At 33.5% G+C, this 25,843-nt stretch overlaps 2 protein-coding genes across 2 annotated transcripts in view; both read right to left on the bottom strand.

The window, feature by feature from the left end:
- The window catches only part of LOC134727673 (uncharacterized), a 39,748-nt gene extending 14,206 nt beyond the window's left edge, over positions 1-25,542 (bottom strand). Inside the window, exons 1-2 of the mRNA XM_063592053.1 lie at positions 25,384-25,542; positions 19,015-19,200 (exon numbers count right to left, since the gene is read on the bottom strand). Of these exons, the coding sequence (XP_063448123.1) occupies positions 19,015-19,200; positions 25,384-25,542 (345 nt within the window). The remainder of the gene's footprint in view (positions 1-19,014; positions 19,201-25,383) is intronic.
- Positions 12,573-15,307, bottom strand: LOC134681475 (fibroblast growth factor receptor 2-like). Its single transcript, XM_063541111.1, has 3 exons — positions 15,294-15,307; positions 14,527-14,776; positions 12,573-13,178 (listed from the first exon to the last, which is right to left on the bottom strand). Exons 1-3 carry the CDS (start codon positions 15,305-15,307, stop codon positions 13,125-13,127), a joined length of 318 nt encoding a protein of 105 aa, XP_063397181.1. The 3' UTR covers positions 12,573-13,124.
- Positions 25,543-25,843: the final 301 nt, after the last annotated feature.

Raw genomic sequence — 25,843 nt, forward strand, 5'->3', positions numbered from 1 at the left:
TTTGTCATATTTTATTTTTTTGTCCAACTTTTTCTCCTTTCTCCCAGCCTTCCTCTCCTTTCTCCTACCCATTTCTCCTTTCTCCTACCCCCTTTCTCCTTGTCTCCCTTACCCCTGTCCTCCCCCTCATTGTACGTATTTTAAAAAATAACGATTTTTTAAAATAAAAAACAAATAAAATAATTGTTGAAACTTCATTTAAAAAAAACGGCTATTTTTAGGTTGTCCCGCGTAACATATTTCAGTTATTGTAACCACTAAACTATGATTTTCGTCAAAACTATTTAATATTTTGAAAAACGTGTTTTTCCATTATTAAACAGAATAGTTCCTCCATTCCTTTCTGCATTTTTATGACGTTATGATGACGTCATAGAAAAAAAAACGCGTTCAATACTAAAAGGGCAAATCTGTCCCGCGGGAAAAAAAATTGGGATTCCAGATTTGAGAATCAAAAAATATTTATCTAAAATGAAAAAAGTGTAGTATTTGTATTTACTACATCAATGTTAATTAATGTATGCCTTTTTGTGCTTCTTTGTTACATTTGTTGTTTATGTAGAGATATTAAGATGATAACACAATATTGACTGTTGTACCCCTATTTTTGACATTTTTACTCTTTGAGTATGTTTGTTTTGTTCATGCATCGTTGACAATTTAATGGAATTTGATGCGACTGTCATATAAGTGAGAGGTTTAGCTAGCTATAAAACCAGGTTCAATCCACCATTTTCTACATAAGAAAATGCCTGTACCAAGTCAGGAATATGACAGTTGTTACCCATTCGTTTGATGTGTTTGGACTTTTGATTTTGCCTTTTGATTTTTGATTTTCCTTTTTGAATTTTCCTCGGAGTTCGGTATTTTTGTGTTTTTACTTTTTGCTTAATTTTATGAATTTAAAGACAAATATCCTGAAACATGATATATGGTAATTTATGAGCGATTTTTCAAAGGCTTACAAGTTTGTCGCACCGCCATTTTTTAACTTAAAAACGAACTCAACTCAAATTTACGTCAATTGTTTGCTTATCACTGCTCTTATAATGGTAGAATTTATGATTTTTTAAAATGTTATTTTTCTTAAATTTTCAAAAAACTGAAATACATCAATTTTCGATAAGTAGTTAAAAAGCACCGTCGATTTTGCCGAGTCTTACAAGAATGTCGCACTTGCTTAAAAACAACGTTTCAGTCGAATTTTCGGTTTGAACGTTACGAAATATTCGCGACGTTGTGTTACGCTTACATGTACGAACATATCGCGCGTAACGCCTTAGACATATCCTATCATATATTTTTTTCACTATGTCTGACGGTATTTTGTACAGAATATTCTACAATCAGACAAAACTATATAAAACATAATTAAAAATTTTAACTTCGGATGTGCAAATCACAATGACATTGGTGTCCTGTATACTGACAGTGTAGTATATTCTTCAGGATGACAGTGTTCAATGATTTAATTGTTTGAATCTTTTTGTTGACGGTTTACCGTAGCGGTTGTTCAGGTGCAGAATGGTCGTTCGTTTAGATTAGTTGCCCTTGGAAAAACGCGTACACAATATTTTCCCAAAAGGTGTAAAGCAATTTTCAAAAACATTTTTTAATGTGTGGCAACATGTCAACATGTCATATTTGCTGTATTTGAAGATGTTTTTGATAATCAAATATCAAATGTGTATTTATTTGCCCTTGTGAAAAAATAAATTTACCAATATCTGTCTAATAGACCACAATAGATAAAAATATAGCTTGACTATACATTAGACAGGTCTGTGCCGATGATTTGCCATTAAATTTGTATTTAGTGTACGGAAGTCATCGGGGTCGTTTGACCTCCAAAAAAATAGAAACACAAAATTAATATGCTATTACGTTACACAAATCCCTGAGTGTAAATCTGATGTCAATTTATATTTCCCAATAGATGTACATGTATATGTATTAAACGAGTACCAAGGTCCTAGCTGTAATATATACCAAATGAATGTGGTCTATGGTCCAATATCCAAAATCTAAATACAAGGTTAGATTCAGCATATCATAGAACCCCAAGAATTCAATTTTTGATGAAATCAAATAATGTCAATTTTAGACCTTTTAGACCTCAATGTGGACCAATTTGATAACCAGGACCAAATATTAAAAATCTAAATACATGATTAGATTCAGCATATTGAAGAACCCCATATATTCAATTTTTGTTAAAATCAAATAAAGTTAAATTTTGGACCCCGATTTGGACCATCTTGAAAACTGGGCCCATAATCAAAAATCAAAATACATGTTTAGATTCAGCATATCAAAGAACCCCAAGAATGCATTTTTTGTAAAAATCAAACTAAGTTTAATGTTGGACCCTTTGGACCTTAATGTAGACCGATTTGAAAGTTCGAGGCAATTTGGACTGCAAATGGAAAATGAAGGTTAATTGGATATGGACCCTTCAAAGAGCTGTTACAATGGTTCTTATCTTGCAGTGACCGTAGCACTCTCTACACGAGGCATCGATTTACAGTATGTATGAAAATTTAATTGGTCTATACTTTAGGTTCAAATAATATGAACCTCATGAAGACAAAGCCTTCCAAACTATTTATGGCAATACATTAATTTATCATATCTGGGTATATGTAGGTAGAATAGTTTTGCACTTCCAGTCTTGAAGTAGTGTTGATGTGTATCTCAAGAAAACAAAGGCTGTCTAAAGTTGTGATGATAATACTTAGAATCCCAGTTGCTTACAAAGTATGTGTATATTTCTTTCACCACAAAGTATTTCTGTTAACAACTTAGTATCACTGTTCTCAAAGAAATTCTAATAACTTTCTAATATCTAAAAATGTTTGCACTAGCTGTTTCCTCTCTTCTTTTTTTAAGAAAATTGTATTCTTTGCTATATGTAACAACTGCTTCTTTTTTGCGTAAATATACTTTTCTAAACCAGTGAATGAATTTCGTTCAAACAAACTTCCACAAATTAATTGGGTTTTCGCTTAGCAAATATTTGACTGTTCATTGCTATATATGGGGAGTGTATATGGTGTATCCTCCATTTCTTCTAAAATTTTAGAATTTATTGAAACTTTCTTAGATTAATTCTTAACCATGTTAACTATATAATGCCGTTGTATAATTTGTTTTTTTCCTAATGTGAATAGGCGTTGCCGTCAGTTCATATTGTTTTTCAGAAGATTGGTAGAAGATTATTTCTTTACCCTTTTAAAGTATATGTGCTTTTGAGACATTTTCTGACTCCTGTCCTGTTCAAAAGTTTGAACGATAAGCTGCAGATTCTTTTTGTTATCAGGGGGTCTCATTGGGGTGTGCCGATCCCGGATCCCGCTTACTGTTTTGTCACATTCCCGTTTCCCGCTTACACTATGTACGTAAGCAATTCTCATTTTTTTGTCATTTCCTGGATCCCGCTAGACCTCATTTCCCGTTTTCACGACACAATAATTTGACTTTCACGTTTCACGCTTACAAAATAATCGGCAATCCCGCGTCACGCTTAGTCTACCCCAATGAGACCCATTTATCATAAAACTTGTCCTAGATTTTTTCTAAAGATTTTGATTGATTGGTATAGGCTTGCGAATTATGTGGACAGTTTTTTTTTTAATTACCATTGCTTACCATGCATGTACATATTGTATATGTCACATGCCTTTTTTCCTCTCACACAATGCTTTGAAGGGTACATAGAAACAACTTATATCAGGGGTTAAATCAGCAATGTCTTGGGCTCATAGGTTAAATCAGCTTTATCTTGGACGAGTTCAAAAATCAGTGTGGATTACTTACTTTAAAAAGAATAATGCCCGTTGAAACATGAACTATTTGGGAAATTGTATACTAAGCGCTCTCATGTGTACAATTCTTGCCATATTTTTTTTTATGAAATAATGATTTCACCCAACAAAGGTAGGTGTGTAAATACATCATGGTGTAGAAAATCTATTTATATTTATAACATTTTAGTGGGGAAAACAAGCGGAAATGGAAATATAAAGGAAGATCACAAATTAAAAGGGTTTCCTTGTTAATGGTTTTAAGTACAATGTTATGTTTGGATTACCTGCTTTTAAATTATAATGTATAAAGAAATGTTGTACTGTCTTAAGGTGATTAGCTGTCATTGTATTTTTAGAAGTAACTGGTGTATTATGCATGATTGTTCTACCTCTGCTGTGCACGTGCTTAATGGCAATACAGCAAAAAACAGCTGTAAATGCACAATGTTAGGATCATATAGTGAACAGTGAAAATAAGTATTAACAAGAATGTGTTCATAGTACATGGATGCCCCACTCGCACTATCATTTTCTATGTTTAGTGAACCATTAAAAAAGGGGGTAAAAAATCTAATTTGGCATTACAATTGGAAAGATCATATCAAAGGGAACATGTGTACTATGAACTATTTCATGTGGACCATGCAATTTGGGTCAAAAGTCTGAGTTAGCTTTAAAATTAGAAAGATCATATGATAAGCAACAAGTGTACCAAGCTTCAAGTTGATTGGACTTCAGCTTCATCAAAAACTATACCTTGACCAAAAACTTTAACCTGAAGCAGGACCGATTCTATTTGAATGAATTAATGTTGATGATCATTAATGACCCATCCAATAAACGGATAACCTAGAACAACAGATTGTGACACCTGATGTTACTGTTGATTAGCTTGGAGTCGTAAAGAAAGCCAGGTAAAATTTCGTTATTGGCGGATCATATCAATACGAACAAAATAATATACAATCCATCTTCAAAAAAAGGCAGGGCGCCCTGGAAACTGTACAAAGGGCACAGGGCGGCACTCGGGTAAGGGCGGGTGGACCGCCCTGTGAAAAAGGACTAGCTTGAACACTGTCCATACACCAAATATAGTTGATTTATTGCATGTAGTATGTGATATTAGAACATTGATATTGAATTGAAAGTAAAAGGTTCAATGGGCCGGGTGTTTTATATATTATATATCATATCCATTTTACAATATCTTAACATTTAGATACAAAATGAAACATATTGTGCGCCATGTGGGAGCTTACATGTGTCACTCTATGCGACATTTCTGAACAAAAAGCGCAATTTTCAGGTCTCGTAGCCCAGCTGGCTACTGATCTTTATAAGTTAATCTCTACCTCTGAGATCATCATCTTCCCAATCACTGGATGTATAACCCACATCAATGGTTTAATAGCTTTAGATTTTCAGTAAGAAATAAATTTAAAGATACCTTTGTGCCCTGTAACATAATTTTCAACTTCAAAAATAAAAAAACTAATGCTAAACAGCCTATACAAGTCCTTGTTCTATTAAAGTGTATCAATCCCAATCCCAATCAATTCTATACTCATATGTTATTGAGGTCAAAGGGCCCCGTTGAAACCTGAGGTAGATGTGTTGAAATTCATTGTAGGTAACTAACAATATTTCAACGGGAACAGACCTCACCTTTCTTGGCTTCAGTGCATAGAGTATACATTAAACTATTTAACAAACATCGGTTATTTTTTTATGTATGATATTACAACATGTATAATTAAGATTTGGTGATCAGGAAGCTTGATAAATAGCAAGTACTCTTGACCTGAAATAAGACGAATGTGTTGTTTAAAATAAATAATGACAGTTAACTTCTGATTTAAAAATACGCTGTTTGTGTAAAAGAATTTCAAGGCCGACAACCCAATGTGAAAAACTGTATTTGATGTACATGTCGTGTTTGATTGGTCATTCATTCGTCTTAGTGCAATTCGGACAAAATGAGCCCCGAATGTAATTTTGAATAAAGACTGTTGCCTAATTGATGAACCAATCATTGTATTAAATGTGTTAAAGTTCTTTAATTTCCAAAGTAGAAAGTTATTCAAAGACGAATCTGACCTCTCTCAGTATTAAATAACTAATGTTTACAATAAAAGTGACATCACCTCCTCATTCTGCAATTCATAAACAAAAATCCCTACAGTTTGCCTAGACCCAAAGACCCAGGTGGGTAAAGTTATGAAACATTTTAAATTGAGGCCCAAAGTTGGGGTAGGGTGACCCTAGCAACTAGAGTGAAATTTAGAAAGACCCAAATTCAAAGAAAATGGGGGGGGGGGGGGGAAGTATTAAAAAATTGCCACCACCTCTTCTTATACACGAAATACAATAAACAGCGTTGGTATGGCAATACTATAATATTAGTTTAGTTAATTTCATAAAGTTTGATACAAATATGTTTTCTCTAATCTACAATGAAATAATATCTGTACAAAACTTTATGTTAACATATGGTTATTTTTCTACAAGTGGGTCCGTTATACCCAACCCTGCTTTCCTGCAATTATTTAGTCTCCAAAGTTTTTTTTTTATCATTTCTTCTTCTTCTTCTTCCCACTTCGAGTCGAACTCTGTAGTAAAGTGTAATAGACTCGGGCGCATCTCAAACAGACAGGAGGCCACTCTTCTGGCCAAAAGTAAAAGTCCAGGAAATAAACTGGACGGTGTTTACAATAAAATATGATATTAATTACATCTATGTACACTGGTTATCCTGCTGTCTATTTCAGATGTGGCTGGGTCCAGGGGATGGTATTCACTCTGGCCCTGAAGTCCTCTAGAGATCCAGACTCCACTACAGATTCGGGGAGTTTATTCCATTCTCTAGTTGTTCTTGGGAAGAATGAGTGGTAGTATACATCCCTCTTCACTCTAGTTTTTCTAAATTTATGGTTGCCCCTGGTCCTACTGTCCCCTGTTGTGTAGTATTTGGCTGGATGAATGGCAATCATCTCGTGTTGAGTCTTGTAACACAGCACCAGACACTGTTTCCATCGTCTGTGTTGCAGTGATTCCCACTGAAGTTGGTCCAGTAGCTTAGTTACACATCCATGAGAGATTTTTTTTACTTAACGAGTAGCTAGTCTATCTGCTATCAATATCTATGTAGCAGCTAGGCTAGCTACACGTTCAATAGTCATAATTAAATCTATGTAACTTAAGGCTGACTGTTTTGTGGCATTTCTTGTTTGTGAGATTAACAAAGTCTCAACGTGTTTTATTTTTAACAAACTGTCCTAGGTGGTCGTCAGTAGCGTACACAACAAAACAGAAATGCATTAAATTCTGTCCTGTGAAGTTGAATAGACTATGCACGGGAAATAGTGCAGCCACGCATATTAGAAGCATTTTATGCACACAAGCGCCTTGAAATGTCATGCCGTGCATATACTCACATTGCACAAGGTATGTTCAATTTGCACCTTATGTATGTCATATTGTCCTTGGTCTTATGAAAATATTACTAGAGATAAGACCATGGTGTCTTGTATATGTAATATATGGTCCATGGTCTTATGAAAATATTACTAGAGCTAAGACCATGGCGTCTTGTGTATGTCATATGGGGTCCCTGGTCTTATGAAATTATTACTAGAGATAAGACCGTGGTGTCTTGTGTATGTTATATAGGGTCCCTGGTCTTTGAAAATATTACTAGAGATAAGACCATGGTGTCTTGTGTATGACATATAAGGTCCCTGGTCTTTGAAAATATTACTAAAGATAAGATCGTGGTGTCTTGTGTATGTTATATGGGGTCCCTGGTCTTTGAAAATATTACTAGAGATAAGACCATGGCGTCTTGTGTATGTCATATGGGGTCCCTGGTCTTATGAAAATATTACTAGAGATAAGACCATGGGGTCTTGTGTATGTCATATTGGGTCCCTGGTCTTATGAAAATATTACTAGAGATAAGACCATGGTGTCTTGTGTATGTCATATGGGGTCCTTGGTCTTTGTAAATATTACTAGAGATAAGACCATGGCGTCTTGTGTATGTCATATGGGGTGCCTGTTCTTATGAAAATATTACTTAGGATAAGACCATGGGGTCTTGTGTATGTCATATAGGGTCCCTGGTCTTTGAAAATATTACTAGAGATACACCTTGGTTTGTTGTACGTTGCACCTTTTAGAAAAGGATTTTCAATTGTGTCCATGTCTCTGGTGATAACAATGTGTTCTTAGAGATGAAATGTGTTCTTAGAGATGAAATGACCCGCTCGGTTTATATCCTGTTACTTATTCGTTCCTTAATCGCTTTTAATACGCGTGATTTACGTTGCACCTTGAAATAAATCGTTTTTTAATTGTGTTCATGTCACTGGTGGTAATTATGTGTTCTCTGAGTTGAAAAAACCCTATTAGCGCCTATGTACCCGTTTCACCGCTACACTGATATCCTGTTAATTATTCGTTCCTTATTCGCTTATAAAACGTGTGTTATGCGTTTCGCTTTAACAAAAGAAATATTTTTGTGTCTCTGGTTGTAATTGTCGGTTCTAAAAGGTGAAATAACCCTAATAGAACATATCTTCCCGTTTCAGCGCTCGACTCAGTGATACCCTGTTACTTATTCGACCCTTATTCGCTTTTAAAACGTGTGTTATGCTTTGCACTTTAAAAAAGAAATGATTTTGTGTCTCTGGTGGTAACTGTCGGTTCTTAGAGGTGAAATAACCCTAAAAGAACATATGTACCCGTTTCAGCGCTCGACTGGTACCCTGTTACTTATTCGTTCCTTATTCGCTTTTAAAATGTGTGTTATGCGTTACACTTTAAAAAAGAAATAGTTTTGTGTCTCTGGTGGTAACAGTGTTGGTTCTTAGAGGTGAAATTACCCTAATAGAATATATGTACCCGTTTCAGCGCTAAAGTGATACCCTGTTACTTATTCGTTCCTTATTCGCTTTTAATGCGCAGGGTATACGTTCTTATAATACGTTTGTTGTACGTTGCACCTTTTAGAAAAGGATTTTCAATTGTGTTCATGTCTCTGGTGGTAACAATGTGTTCTTAGAGATGAAATGACCCTATTTGCGCGCATGTACCCGTTCCAGAGCTCGGTTAATACCCTGTTACCTATTCGTTACCTATTCGCTTTTTTACGTTTGTCGTACGTTGCACCTTTTAGAAAAGGATTTTCAATTGTGTTCATATCTCTGGTGGTAATAATGTGTTCTTATAGATGAAATATCCTTATTAGCGCGTATGTTCCCGTTCCAGCGCTCGGATAATACCCGGTTACTTTTTCGTTCCTTATTCGCTTTTAATGCGCAGGGTATACGTTGCACTTTAAAATAAATCGTTTTTTAATTGTGTTCATGTCTCTGGTGGTAACAATGTGTTCTTAGAGATGAAATTACCCTATTAGAGCGCATGTACCCGTTCCAGCACTCGGTAAATACCCTGTTACCTATTTGTTACCTATTCACTTATAATACGTTTGTTGTACGTTGCACCTCTTAGAAAAGGACTTTCAATTAAGTTCATATCTCTGGTGGTAATAATGTTTCCTTATAGATGAAATACCCCTATTAGCGCTATTATTTTTATTGAATATTGCGGTGGACACGTTGCTTGTTTATGTGTTCTGTGTCATTTTGGTCTCTTGTGGAGAGTTGTCTCTTAAGCAATCATACCACATCTTCACATTTTTATATGTCTTATTATGTATATTTTATGTATATGTTCCGGACCATATGAGTATTTGGACCATACGCGTATGGTCATGACCATATGGGTATATACTGATATGGTCCGACCGTACGCGTATGGTCGGGGTAATTAACACTCTGTTACAGTTTACTTTTTTTAAATACTTCTAAACTCTGCATATGGTATGACCGTTCATTAAAAAGACGCTATCATGTAGGTAATTTTATTATTATATTATAATAAAAAGATAAGCTAAATAAAAATAAGAAGTTTCACATAGTTATTTTACTTAATTGTCAAATTTATAGTAAACACATTTTATACCGATGGTCATTACCGATGGTCATTACCGATTTGTTATTACGAGTAAATGGCAATAGGTCGACTAAAAAATTAAATACCAAAAACTTCTTAATGAACTGTTACATTTATATAAGAAGTCACTGCACTGGAAAGTAACATTCAATTAGTTTATTTAAGTTGTGTTGTGAAGATGGTGTACTGCAGTCATGTTACGATATTTGAGATGTAGAGCTTCTTAAAAACACCGTAGACATCGGAATGGCCAAAGAGCTCGGTATCACTGTATGCAGCTGCAAGAAAGGCTTGTTTTTCACTCGCAAACAAAATGTGTAAATGAAAACGATCGTGCACAAATTTCTTGCAAATGCAAAAAAGCTATGATACCATGTGGAAGTGAATGTCAACCAAGCCTACATGCACGAATGTAACTAGCGATGAAAACTAACTATGTCATCAATATTCAATTTTTACGAAGATTTTGGATTATAAAATTAAAAAATTGTCATGTTTTTAGATAAAGTTTTTGTATTATTGAAACATTATATACCCTTCCGGAGCACCTGAGATCACCCCTAGTTTTTGTTGGGGTTCGTGTTGTTTATTCTTTAGTTTTCTATGTTGTGTCATGTGTACTATTGTTTTTCTGTTTGTCTTTTTCATTTTTAGCCATGGCGTTGTCAGTTTGTTTTAGATTTATGAGTTTGATTGTCCCTTTGGTGTCTTTCGTCCCTCTTTTATAATGTAATTTGAAAAATAATATACCTCATATGGTCCGGCCCGTTAATAACCAAATGAGTATTATACTCATATGGTCATGACCATAAACGTATGGTCAAAATACTCATATGGTCCGGAATATATATAATGAACGCATTTCTAACCCTTTTGAAACCATAAAGCACATGCATATGTATAAAGAAAATTGCAAAAGATTTATATTTTTTTTATTAGATACTATAATCAATAACAGATAAGAATAACAATTATACATTAAATCATTCGAAAACTGTTCATCTCAAAATGTTTAAATGTTCAATAAATGTTCAATACTGTTCAATCACACAATTGACCACTGAGCGTTTTTCAGCTCTATTGTTGCTTATCTATTCTCTATATGAGCAATCTCATATTTGATTATTGTTTTTACATATTTTAATTCCAGTGAAATATAATTTAATTAGAGCCGGCTAAATAGCAAATTTGCTATTTTGCCGCTGCCAGTCAAATAGCCACTGCCTTTTTTTTTACTATACATTCAATTTTTACTTGAGATCAACAATGTTAATTTTAGAACTGTATTTTCTTCAATTTAAGAACCTTGCTTAACTGCAAAAAAGATATGTTTTAGGAAAACAAAGTTCTCAATCACAACTTCGAAGATATTTATAAATATCTTGATCTTGGACTACTTGGTATTTTTTGCAATTTATTTTAATCTTTATATGATAATGTACTCCAAAGGTTAGTTTTATTTATAGACGAGATTAAAAAATGCAGAAGAATATAAGCTCTCTAAATATAAAAATGCTGTATATTATATTCCCATGAAGCATTTAAAATAAGAAAAGCAAAACCTGAACCTCGTTGGCATTTTGACTGTCCCTCTGGTATCTTTCGTCCCTCTTTTTTAGATATCCATGATTTATCCTTATTCTGTACATGGGATTTGAAAACTGACATGTATTCTTTTAACTTGCGAAAACCAAGAAAATGCTTATTTGGGCCCTTTTTGGCCCCTAATTCCTAAACTGTTGGGACCAAAACTTACAAAAACAATCCAAACCTTTCTTTTATGGTCATAAACCTAGTGTTTAAATTGCATAGATTTCTATTTACTTAAACTAAAGTTATAGTGCGAAAACCAAAAGTATTCGGACGACGACGACGACAACGCCAACCTGATACCAATATACGACCAAAAAATTAAAATTTTTGCGGTCGTATAAAAAAGTTAAAGCACTTTACCCATCTTGGTCGTTGGGTCCAAACAACCTTAGGTAATTCCCTATCATTTGTACTTATTGTTGACAAAGCTGTGCCGTAGGGAATTTTTGATAAATTAAAGGTGGAAGGTGGTAACACTACCCAAACTTTAAACCTTATAAAACCTTACCCACCTTGGTCCCATCATTTGAACTAAGTGTGGACAAAACCTTTCCCGATGGGATTTTTTTTTATGCATTGCAGAATAAAGGAGGTTGTTTCACCCTACCATAACTTTGGAACTCAACTAAAATAGTCCCACCTTTTACCACCTAGGGATTCGGGTCAAAGCAACCTTATGCAATTGGCTATTATTGGTACCGTGTGTGGATAAAAGCTTAGCATAAGGTTGTCTTAAACACATTTCATTTACCTTAAACTTCTCATTTCCTCTTGCTAAACTGCATCTGCTATGCTTCTTTAATATGTACACATGTATGAATTTAAATGAAAATTTAATTCACTTATTTTCATTCTTCTAAATAATCAAAATTTGTATTCATTGAAATGTATACTAAAGTAATTCAACAGTATAACCAAAATCATATATAAAATAGTGTATAATGTTGCAAAGCATGAGCCAATAAAAAACAGTATTGTGCCTGCACAATTTCTACTTTCAGAATGATAAAACAGAAAAAAACTATATTGACAATCCTGTGTATTGTTAGCTTAATTTTGTTGTAAAATTTAATATAGAAAATGTGGAAAAATGATGCAAATTTTACAGATCATAACTATAAAAGAACATTTTTGCTGTAAAATAAGTCAGTTGGCATTTCAACAACCAGGAGTATAGTTTCGTCATTTGATCGAAATAATTTGTTTAATAGTCCCGGACAGTTCGCTGATTTGAATTTCATTATTTCTCAAAAGATCACAATTTGAAGTTCGTTCGTCGTCATTTGAACGCATTTTCGTCACAATTGATATAAATTGTCATCAAAAAACTTTGGACATTTCCATTTAAAAAATGACTTGAAATAAGTTCCTGTACTTTACATGATTAAACATATTTATCCTTGTCAACACAAATCACAAACAAAAAATCACAGACACTGGATTTCTAATAGTATTTCTTTGTCTTTGGTGTCAATGAGGTTGCACAGGTTGAACATTAGAGCAACAAAAACTTTTTTTTTGTTCACTATAGCACTTGTTGTAAAAACATGAGCTTGAATAAGATGCATGGTTGTCTTCTTTGAACAATTAAGTCAAGTATAATTCAATATGTGGAAGACGATCTAGATGATTGAGATAATGAAACAACCACTGCCTATTAGTATAAAACACAGTTGTCAGTGAATGCCTCGTACATGAGAGAGACTATGATCATGATGATATGATGGGATGTATACTGTTACAATCATCTAGATTTGGATATTCCTGAAATGAAAAAAAAATATATTTGAAGAAGTATTACAACTTTAGTTATAGCTAAAAATGGCAAAGTTTACTTAAAACTACTAATTAATAAGCAGGTTGTCTGATTCATTTGAAAATGTCAGGGCAGACAGATCTTGTCCTGATTAACAATATTACTCCATGTCAGATTTGATGTAAATGCTTTGGTTTCAGAGATATAAGCCAAATCTACATTTTACCCTTATGTTCTATTTTTAGCTATGGAGGCCATTTTGGTTATATCTTTTAAACACTTTACTCCAATGATGATTGTGGCCAAGTTTGGTTAAGTTTGGTCCAGTAGTTTCAGAGATTTTTGTAAAAGTTCAGGCTAGGTGAGCTAAAAATAGCCAAATAATTTTGATGAGAGAAACCTGTGTTCAAAACCCATAACAATAAGTTTGTTTCACTTTTTTGTCATAATTCAATAAGATGTATCACCTCAAAGATTAAATGAACCTGTCAAAACGTGGAAGTCGTCAAGTTAAAGTTAAAATAATTTGGAATTTTCTTGTTTCATAAATAATAAAAAAAACAAAAATCTTCCTTTTGGATAACAAATAGTTATCAAAGGTACCAGGATTATAATTAAGTACGCCAGACGCGCGTTTCGTCTACATAACACTCATCAGTGATGCTCATATTAAAATATTTATAAAGCCAAACAAGTACAAAGTTGAATAGCATTGAGGATCCAAAATTCCAAAAAGTTGTGCCAAATACGTCTAAGGTAATCTATGCCTGGGATAAGAAAATCCTTAGTTTTTCAAAAAATTCAAAGTTTTGTAACAGGAAATTTATTAAAATGACCACATTATTGATATTCAAACAGGAATGCATGACAACTGATGAATTCCAGGAAGACAACTATGAGGATCTGTTTGTGAAATGACAATATAATGTTGTCTTTGTCTGTAGACAAAACTTGGATGAGGATACCATACATTTTTTGTTTATAACCGTTGAGTAATTAAATTTCAAGGATAACAAATTTAAGAAATGATGACAAAATAGCATACCACTCATATTGTTAGAAATGTGAAAGATATTTTTTTTTACATATTTGTGGTCTTGAAAGATATTTTTTACTTTTTTTTCCTACCGACCAACCTGACTTTTTAATGTGAAAAATATGTAAACCAGCAAAATTGAAAAACCCTGGCCTAACAGAAAATACATACAAAATTACACTGACATTTGTATAATATAGACATATATTTGAGAACAAGATTTATAAAGTAAATTTCAAACTTTAAATGAATTTATAAAAAAAACCATTTTGACTATTTATTTTTTCTGATAATTCCATAATTATAGAATAAATACTTACTTCACTTCTGTTGTCCATAGAGGTCAACATTTTATTAAAATCAATAACAAGGTTATTGAAAGATGGTCGCCCTGATGGATTCTCAAGCCAACAGGACTGCATCGTTTTATTAATTATTTCTGAAGCATATGGAGGTCTGCCCATTCTATGACCTTCTTTTAAAAGTTCAAATAATCTTTCCACAGGTACAGATGGATAAGGATTCCCTCCGAGTGTAAATATCTCCCACAACAATACTCCATAGGACCAACTATGAAAAAAAGATTAAAATTGTAAAGAACAAGGATTAATATATTTATGAATAAATTTAAATTACTTAGTGAATCAAAATATGCTTTTATTTCAACCATCTTTGCAATTTATTTTTACTTGAAGCAAGGTCCTACAAAAATCAGTCATCATAAAGTATCTGTAAGGCCTTTTTTGGGGGAAAATATTACTGCTGTAGAACCTGTGATATAAATTCGTTAAGGTGGTACCCAACACTTTAACTCAAATTAATTTGGCTCCTTTAATTTTCTTAAAATGTTGACAAAGTATTTACTTTGACCCTTTGACAAAAATATAAAAATTTCAAAAAGTTTGAACCAACCGTTTGATCAGAAAAAATTACACTGGTTATATAGCAGTTTGACAAACACTTATTTTGATCATTGAGAAGCTTAATACTCCCTTATGAACACAACGTCATTAAAACGTTCTGCTGATTTTACAGAGTTATCTCCCTGTAGTGTTAGGTACCATCTTAAGATGATATACAGGCATACATGTCAAGTGACATGATATTCGCGTGTAATACACGCTTTTTTAACAGTTTACACACGAGGATTTTGTCACTTGCGTGCATTGTACAGTACAATATGAAACAAGTTGAATTAAACTATAGTAGCAGTCTTTTGACCTTTGTTTTCGTAAGACTTAATTTCCAGAACATCTACATCATGTTTCTTATAAATGCTAACACAAATTCTTTATAGAATATGGAATCATTTTACTGTTTGTTCAAATCTTTCAGTATTTTAAGCTATAAAATAAAATCCTCTGTTCAAAACAGTTCTCTTTTTTATGTTTTTATTAATATCCAATAATGGCACTTTTCCCTAGTTAATTAAGATTGGAGTTGAGTGCACCTACACAAGGGTGCAATCAACATTTTTTTTCTCTATGACATCATATTTTAGGGACTATGCATGAGTGACCCTTAGTGGTGGAAGGATTAATAAAGATACTTGTATAAAACTAGATATCACTGAAATCAGAATGATCCCTAGTTTATAATGAAATAAAAATAAAGCGACTTTTAATATATTAAAATAATTTCATCCAAAGAACATTGGGAGGGGGGGGGGGCTTAAAAAAAACTGAAATCAGGTCATGCACACACCTATGAAGACCTGATTGATGTCTTTTGGGGTATTGGTGGCAGAGTGCTCTATAGTAGTCAAAAAAATAACAAACCAGATGCCCCGCAGGGCGCAGCTGTATACTACCGCAGAGTCAAACCTTGAAAAGTTGGGGCAAGTATGGACACAACATAAAAGCTTGATACAGCTCTGAATTTGGATTGTGATTAAATAGTTGACACAATATAGGTTTCTGACACAGAATGAATGTGGTCTAAGAACTCAAACATAAAAACTTAAAAATTTCAAATTGGACATTTAAAAACCTATTATGGTCCAATATCCAAAATCTAAATATATGGTTAGATTCAGCATATCATAAAACCCCAAGAATTAAATCTTTGATGAAACCAAATCATGTTCAATTTAAGATCCCTTTAATTAGACCTCAATGTGGACCAATTTGATAACCAGGTCCAAATATTAACCAGATGCTCCGCAGGGCGCAGCTTTATACGACCGCATATGTTGAACCCTGAACGGTCGGGGTAAGTATGGACACAACATTTAAGCTGGATTCAGCTCTAAATTTGGATTGTGATTAAATAGTTGACACAGCATAGGTTTTGGACACAGAATGAATGTAGTCTAATGAACTTAAAATAATTTTTTTGTCTTTGAGCAATCACTATGCTGTTGAATATTAATCCTCTCAAAAAAATGGTTGAAGAAATTTTCTTTTTATTTATGAAATCCCCCTTTCCCTTTTTTCAAAACTGATCTCAATTCAAATTTCTAATGGAGTTTGAAACAATAACTACTCATTTAAATACATCATAAAATATTAAAATGTAACAAAAAGTGCTTGTTATCACTGAATAGTAAAGAGTGTTTTAATTTATCAGTTGGTAGTAAAAGTGAATATACATTGTGCATTGTATAAAACAATGATTTAAGTTGATTCAACTACTATTCTGGACAAAGAAAGATAACTCCAATCAATTGAAAATTTCTTGCTATTGCACAATATTGTGCAATTAGATATTTCTTGCTATTGCGCAATACTGTGCAATTGAAAATATTTGCTATTGCACAATACTGTGCAATTGAAGATTTCTTGCTATTGCACAATACTGTCCAATTGAACATTTTTTGCTATTGCACAATACTGTGCAATTGAAGATTTCTTGCTATTGCTGAATACTGTGCAATTGAAAATTTCTTGCTATTGCACAATACTTAATATAATAATTTTGGATCCTGATTTGAACCAACTTGTAAACTGGGCCCATAATCAAAAATCTATGTACATGATTAAATTCAGCATATCAAAAAAGCCAAAGAATTCAATTTTTATTAAAATCAAACTTAGTTTAATTTTGGACCCTTTGGTATTTAATGTAGACCAATTTGAAAACGGGACTAAAAATTAAGAATCTACATACACAGTTAGATTTGGCATATCAAAGAACCCCAATTATTCAATTTTTGATGAAATCAAACAAAGTTTAATTTTGGACCCCGATTTGAACCAACTTGAAAACTGGGCCAATAATCAAGAATCTAAATACATTTTTAGATTCAGCATATCAAAGAACCCCAAGGATTCAATTTTTGTTAAAATCAAACTAAGTTTAATTTTGGACCCTTTGGACCTTAATGTAGACCAATTGGAAAACGGGACCAAAAATTAAGAATCTACATACACAGTTAGATCAGGCATATCAAAGAACCCCAATTATTCAATTTTTGATGAAATCAAACAAAGTTCAATTTTGGACCCATTGGGCCCCTTATTCCTAAAAACCTGTTGGGACCAAAACTCCCAAAATCAAACCCAACCTTCCTTTTATGGTCATAAACCTTGTGTTTAAATTTCAAAGATTTCTATTTACTTATACTAAAGTTATGGTGCGAAAACCAAGAATAATGCTTACTTGGGCCCCTTTTTGGCCCCTTATTCCTAATCTGTTCAGACCTCAACTCCCAAAATCAATCCCAACCTTTCTTTTGTGGTCATAAACCTTGTGTTTAAATTTCATTGATTTCTATTCACTTATACTAAAGTTATTGTGCGAAAACCAAGAATAATGCTTATTTGGGCCCTTTGTTGGCCCCTAATTCCTAAAATGTTGGGACCAAAACTCCCAAAATCAATCTCAACCTTCCTTTTGTGGTCATAAACCTTGTGTCAAAATTTCATAGATTTCTATTTACTTAAACTAAAGTTATAGTGCGAAAACCAAGAAAATGCTTATTTGGGTCCTTTTTGGCCCCTAATTCCTAAAATGTTGGGACCAAAACTCCCAAAATCAATACCAACCTTCCTTTTGTGGTCATAAACTTTGTGTTAAAATTTCATAGATTTCCATTTACTTTTACTAAAGTTAGAGTGCGAAAACTAAAAGTATTCGAACGACGACGATGACGACGACGCCAACGTGATAGCAATATAAGACGAAAAAATTTTCAAATTTTGCGGTCGTATAAAAATATTAACTTTTTTTTCAAGTGGTCACTGAACCATGAAAATGAGGTCAAGGACATTGGACATGTGACTGACAGAAATTTCGTAACATGAGGCATCTATATACAAAGTAAGAAGCATCCAGGTCTTCCACCTTCTAAAATATAAAGCTTTTAAGAATTGAGCTAACACCTTAGCCGCCACCTTAGCCACCGCATCACTATCCCTATGTCGAGCTTTCTGCAACAAAAGTTGCAGGCTCGACAAAAAACTGCAAAATGTCCTTAAAATTACCAATTCAAGGGCAGCAACCCAACAACTGGTTGTTCGTTTCATCTGAAAATTTCAGGGCAGATAGATCTTCACTTGATAAACAATTTTACCCCCATTTCAGATTTGCTAATGCTTTGTTTTTTGAGTTATAAGCCAAAATCTACATTTTACCCCTATGTTCTATTTTTAGCCATGGCGGCCATCTTGGTTGGTTGGCCGGGTCACCAGACACATTTTTAAAACTAAATACTCCAATGATGATTGTGGCCAAGTTTGGTTAAATTTGGCCCAGTAGTTTCAGGAGAAGATTTTTGTAACAGTTAAAGATGACGACGACAGACGCCAAGAGATGAGAAAAGCTTAAAAAAAAATAACCATTAATACAACTTAATTGTACCATTTTACCTTGGTTCCTACAGCAATCATACCCGGAACATATTCTGTTTCCAAAGAATTCCATGCTAAGAGAAGTTCTCCTCCGTGTTGACCTAAAACTTTCTCACTAAGCCAGTGTTGAATATGAGCTTTTGATTTTTTACCGTCTTCATCTTCTTTGTTTTCTTCAGCTTCTGTTATGACAGCTTTCTTCACCTTTAGAGATATAAATGCATTGTAAAATTTTATTATGTAATTTAATAAACAGAAGATAAATCCATCATAAATAGTCTGATCATTTTCAATGGAAGTGAACATAATTTAGTTATGTTCAGTTACACCTCAGTCCTGGATCATGCAGCTTGGTCAATTGATTCCTAAACAAAGATTTGGTTGTTTTTTCGAGTTCTAGAAGAAACAAGGCTTCACTTTATATTCATGTTTTGTATTTCCTTTTAATAAGTATTTACGAATTCTACTGATGCAGTTAAAATAAAGGCTCTAAAGAGCTTGTGTCACTCACCTTGGTCAATGGGCATATCATAAACGAATAAAAATTTACAAAATTAACAAAATTTATGAAAATTGTTTAAAATTGACTATAAAGGGCAATAACTCCTTAAAGAGTCAACTGACCATTTTGATCATGTTGACTTATTTGTAGGTCTTACTTTGCTGTACATTATTGCTGTTTACAGTTTATCTGTATCTATAATAATATTCAAGATAATAACCAAAAGCTGCAAAATTATCTGAAAATTACCAATTCTGGGGCAGCAACCCAACAACGGGAAATTTTCAGGGCAGATAGACTTTGACCTAACGAACAAATTAATCACGTCAGATTTGCTATAAATGCTTTGCTTTCTGAGATTTTAGCCAAAAACTGCATTTTAGCCTATGTACTATTTTTAGCCATGTCGACTATCTTGGTTCGCAGACAGGGTCATCTGACACATTTTCAAAACTACATACCCTAATGATGATTGTGGACCAGTTTCGACGACGACGCTAACGTCATACCATGTCATACCAATATATGACCAAAAAATTTTCAATTTTTGTGGTCGTATAAAAATCTAAATACATAATTAGATTCAGCATATATCAAAGAACCCCATATATTCAATTTTTGTTGATATCAAACAAAGATTTTGGACCAACTTAAAAACTGGGTCTATAATCAAAAATTCGTAAGGGTTCCACCGAACCCAGTGTCTCGCCTACTTTTGCTGTACCTCCCAGGCTCAACAAAAATGAGGAAAACAATCAATAAAAATATTCCTCTTGATAATATCTTTTGATTGTAAGAAGCTTCTGTCCAAATTTGGTAAAAATTTCAGGATATCATAGTTTATGAATCGAATAAATGTTTTAAAAACTTTAACTGCAGACTTTATGTTATGTCCATTTATAAGTAAAATGCAGATACACAGGTACCAAATATTAACAAAATTTCCTTTCTAGATACTAGCTTTTGATCATAAACAAGCTTCTGTCCAAGTTTGGTACAAATTTAAAATAGTATAAGAGAGTTATTAAATTTATTAAATTTTTTAAAAATTTAACCACAGAGTGAATGTGTTGTTTCCTGGCAGAAAACCTAAGTCCATTTAAAAGTATAATACGGAAAAAAATGATTAATTTTTTTACAAAATTTACTTCTGGATACTATTTTATGATCATAAACAAGCTTCTGTCCAAGTTTGGTACAAACCCAGGATAGTTAAAGAAAGTTATTAAAATTTTAAAAACTTTAACCACAGAGTGAATGTAATGTTTCCCCACAGAAAAACCAAGTCCATTTATAAGTAAAAAACAGAAAAAATGAATTTTATTTTTGCAAACTTTACTTCTGGATACTATCTTATGATCATAAACAAGCTTCTGTCCAAGTTTGGTAGAAATCCAGTATAGTTTAAGAAAGATATTCAAATTTTTAAAAACTTTAACCACAGAGTGAATGTAATGTTTCCCCGCAGAAAAACTAAGTCCATTTATAAATAAAATACAGAAAAAATAGAATTTTATTTTTACAAAATTTACTTTTGGATACTAACTTATGATCATAAACAAGCTTCTGTCCAAGTTTAGTAGAAATCCAGTACAGTTTAAGAAAGTTATTAAATTTTCAAAAACTTTAACCAGAGTGAATATTTGTGGACGCCGGGACCTTTACGGTAAAAATGACACCTGGCTATCCAAATTCGGGGTAGGGGTCGATGAAATATTTTCTTGGCTTACGTTCACATACAGTATATAATGTGTCCTACATGTATGATACATCTAGCAGGATACAAACAGTATATAATGTGTCCTACATCTATGATACATCTACCAGGATACCTACAGTATATAATGTGTCCTGCACCTATAATACATCTACCAGGGTATCTACAGTATATTATAATGTGTCATACAACTAAGATACATCTACCAGGGTATATACGGTATATAATGTGTCCTATAACTATGATAAATCTACCCGGATACATACAGTATATAATGTGTCCTACATGTATGATACATCTACCAGGATACAAACAGTATATAATGTGTCCTACATCTATGAAACATCTACCAGGATACATACAGTATATAATGTGTCCTACACCTATGATACATCTGCCAGGATACCTACAGTATATTTTAATGTTTCTTACAACTATGGTGCATCTACCAGGATACGTACAGTATATAATGTGTCCTTCACCTATGATACATATACCAGGGTACATATAGTATATAATGTGTCCTACACCTATGATAAATCTACCAAGATACCTATGGTATATAATGTGTCCTACATCTATGATACATTTACCAGGATACATACAGTTTATAATGTGTTCTACACCTATGATAAATCTACCAGGATACCTATGGTATATAATGTGTCCTACAACTATGAAACGCATCTACCAGGGTACATACAGTATATAATGTATCCTACACATATGAAACATTTACCAAAGTGCCTACAATATATTATGTGTCCTACACCTATAAAACATTTACCAAGGTGCCTACAATATATAATGTGTCCTACAACTATGATAAACCTACCAGGGTACCTACAGTATATAATGTGTCCTACACCTACGATACATCTACCAGGGTATCTACAGTATATAATGTGTCTTACAACTATGATACATTTACCAGGGTATCTACAGTATTTAATGTGTCTATGTTACATTTACCAACTCCCAAAATCAATCCCAACCTTTCTTTTGGGGTCATAAACCTTGTGTCAAAATTTCATAGATTTCTATTAACTTAAACTAAAGTTATAGTGCGAAAACCAAGAAAATGCTTATTTGGGCCCTTTTTGGCCCTTAATTCCTAAAATGTTGGGACCAAAACTCCTAAAATCAATACCAACCTTCCTTTTGTGGTCATAAACCTTGTGTTAAAATTTCATAGATTTCTATTCAATTTTACTAAAGTTAGAGTGCGAAAACTAAAAGTATTCGGACGACGACGCCAACGTGATAGCAATATACGACGACATTTTTTTCAAATTTTGCGGTCGTATAAAAACCCATAATATTTTTTTTAAATATAATAACGAATTCCTGGAAACTGTCAAATCATACTGCTACCTTGGCATGACACTCAACACACAGGAAATCTAAATCGGTGCAGCTCATTGCTTGTTGAAAAGGGTAGAAAAGCACTTTTTAAAATAAAAAAAAACCAATTGGACTGAATAACCAATGCAAGCTATTTGAAAAATTATTTGACTCCCTAGTTGTGCCTATTGCTCTATATACGGTAGTGAAGTATGGGGAATAGGCAAACAACACGGGGATTCAGATCCCTTTGAACACTTGCAGTATACATTTATTAAAGAAATTCTTCGAATATATTGTAAAGCATCAAATGCTGCATGTTTAGCCGAGCTAAATAGTAAATAGATTGCCTTTATATACCAGAATAGAATTTTCAGCAGTAAAATATTGGCTTCATATACTTGAATCAACTCTTGGATAATAAATATGAAAAAAACTAATTTCAAGACTTGGATTCCATTTTATCAATTTAAGTCCTATTGATATTAAAATGTATTTAAACCCAATTCAAGAGAAAATGATATAGCCTTCCAGTTAGTACGGCAGCTTGGTGAAAAATTGTGCACATCCTGTTACAAGCATGAAATTTGGCATAGACCTTCCTCAACTATTACTCTTTAATTTCAGATAGGGAGGCATTTGAAAAAAATGTCTCACTTCCGGTAAAATCCAAAATGGCGGACGTCATACTTAAATCAGCCCAATATCGAAGACGATTGTGTAAAAATGTGTTATCATCATGCTTCTATCATAATATTTGGTACAAACCTTTGTTTTTTACTACTGTTGGATAAATTAAATAGATAAGATGTCTTCAGAAACCCTTCTTCCGGTTAAAATCCAACATTGCGGACATTGTACTTAAATAAGCTTATTGTTTAGGAAGGGTAATTGAAATGGGTTTTAACGTATTGCTACTATCATTGCATTGTGTGCAGGAACCTTTCTTCGGTGCTTCTGATGGATACAATGTATAGACATACGTCTTAAAAACCCTTACTTCCGGTAATATTCAAAATGGCGGACATAGAAATATCAATTTATTATTCAAATATTCAACTTTTTTCAAGATGTAAAGAAAATGATTTTTTTTTGTACTGGTCATTAAACTGTTGGCTGTAAGTTATCCTCAAAACCACTTATTCTATCAAGTTGCAAGTGCATAAATATAAAGTTGAAACTTCCGGTAAAAGTATGACGTAAATTTCAAAGATGAGTCCTCAATCCATTTCTTCGATAAAGAGTTTAGGATTGAGTGATTAAAACAAAACAAAATCATTATAGTACTAAAACATATTTAAAATTACTACAATTTTCGGCCAAAAATAACGATCACCACGACACGCACACATCGCAGTGCACAGGATACCCGATTTTCCACATTAAACATGACTGCGGCATCCTTTCATACTTCCACAATGTACAAGCTTCTGACAAAATGATAAGGCCTCAAAAAGAGTTTTTTTTAAAGTTTTCCTTTTTGTCCCCGCCTGGAGTGGGTAGCATAAGAGCCAATCCAAAGCTCGTCTCCCTAAACACCTACCTAAGTATATTGCATGATTTACATGCTGGAAAAGACTAGACCAAGTTGAGGAAAAAGCCTCAAAAAGCCTTCCCTTTTTGCGCAAATAGTTATTTTCTTGCTTCGTTAACCATGGCATACCCATCTGTTAAGTTTGTTCAATCTTGCAGTAAATTACCGGTGATTTATTCTGATCAATCTTCATTCTTTATGTTAAAGTCACAGCTTCAAATGCAATCGATGTCTCCCAAATAGCCTTTTTTTTTCAAGCAAAGAGAGAACCATATCACAATAGGTAAAGGCATGGATAATAATAAATGTGTCAGATCACTCATTGTCTAGTGCATTTGAAAGGCCATTGCTAGATATTAATCCAAAGTCTTTTGAACTCCCAAACACAATTCATAGTTTGTCTACCCCTATGTCACGGAATAGCGAAACAGTAGTGACAGCATCATCATTAACGACTGTTCGAATCATGACTCGTTTAGGTTAGTGTTTCACTGCATCAGACACATGCACCATGATTCTAGTGTCTGCCTTTAAATGTGAACTTGCTGCTGAACTTGAAATACATCACGTGGTGGATAAAATAGAATATCCTGACCATTTGTTGCTATAACTGCAATACACACCCAAGAGACCATCCACTTGTATTACAGTTTCATGGTATTTTATTAAGGTAAGGACATAATACCCAATCAGCAAACTCGTTAGGCCGCAATTCACAATATTTTTAGGGCTAGACTATTTGAAAGGTCATGGATTGATATATATCTTATGCTTTTTCCCCTTCCAAATGCACACCAAAGTTTGTCTGTCCCTATGTCACGGAATAGCGAAACAACAATATCATCAGTATCGACTGTTCTAGTCATGACTTAGATAAGTCTGTGTTTCACTGCATCAGACACATCAATCTTGATTCTAGTGTCAGTCTCGTCGTGTAAACATGGTGCTAAACTTGAAACATCATCAAATGGTGTATAACACTGAACATCCTGAGCTATTTTTGCTACAACTACCTTGTACTCAAAATTGTATTGAGCAAGCTGCTGTGAATTAAAACTTAAAAGTTCTTTCTTATTGTCGTCATCTCTCAGAAAACTTTGCCAATTTTGAGGATATTTTTAACCCTGGATTCGTCTGTGTATCCCCTAACCCCTAAATGTTGCTCTTGCTTCTTTTAGCAGCTTACAAACTACCAGTATTGTCTATGTTCGCATCCGACACTACATTCACTGTTTTGACAGTTTTAAGGTGTTTCCTAACGAGTATGATGATTGGGTATTATGTCCTTACCTTAATAAAATACCTTGAAACTGTAACAAGAGTAGATGAAGTCTTTGATGAGTATGGTAGTTGTAGCAACAAATGCTCACGATATTCTATTTTATCCACCACGTGTAGATTTTCCAGAGTAGCACCAAGTTCACATAAAAAGACAGGAACTAAAATCATGGTGCATATGTCTGATGCAGTGAAACACGAACTTGAACGAGTCATGATTAACAGTCACTGATGATGCTGTCAATACTATTTCGCTATTCCGTGACATAGGGACAAACGAACTATGAATTGTGTTTGGGGAGGCAAAAATCTTTTAATTAATATCTATCATGGCCTTTTAATTGCACTAGGCAATGGGTGATCACACATACGTATTACAGACCTATACCTTTAGCGGTTGTGATACGGTTCATTCTTTGCTCGAAAAGGAAAAAAAGAATGCGTAGGAGACATTAATGGTATTAATGTGACT

The sequence above is a fragment of the Mytilus trossulus genome, chromosome 8 (assembly GCF_036588685.1).
Source record: "Mytilus trossulus isolate FHL-02 chromosome 8, PNRI_Mtr1.1.1.hap1, whole genome shotgun sequence".
Lineage (NCBI taxonomy): Eukaryota > Metazoa > Mollusca > Bivalvia > Mytilida > Mytilidae > Mytilus > Mytilus trossulus.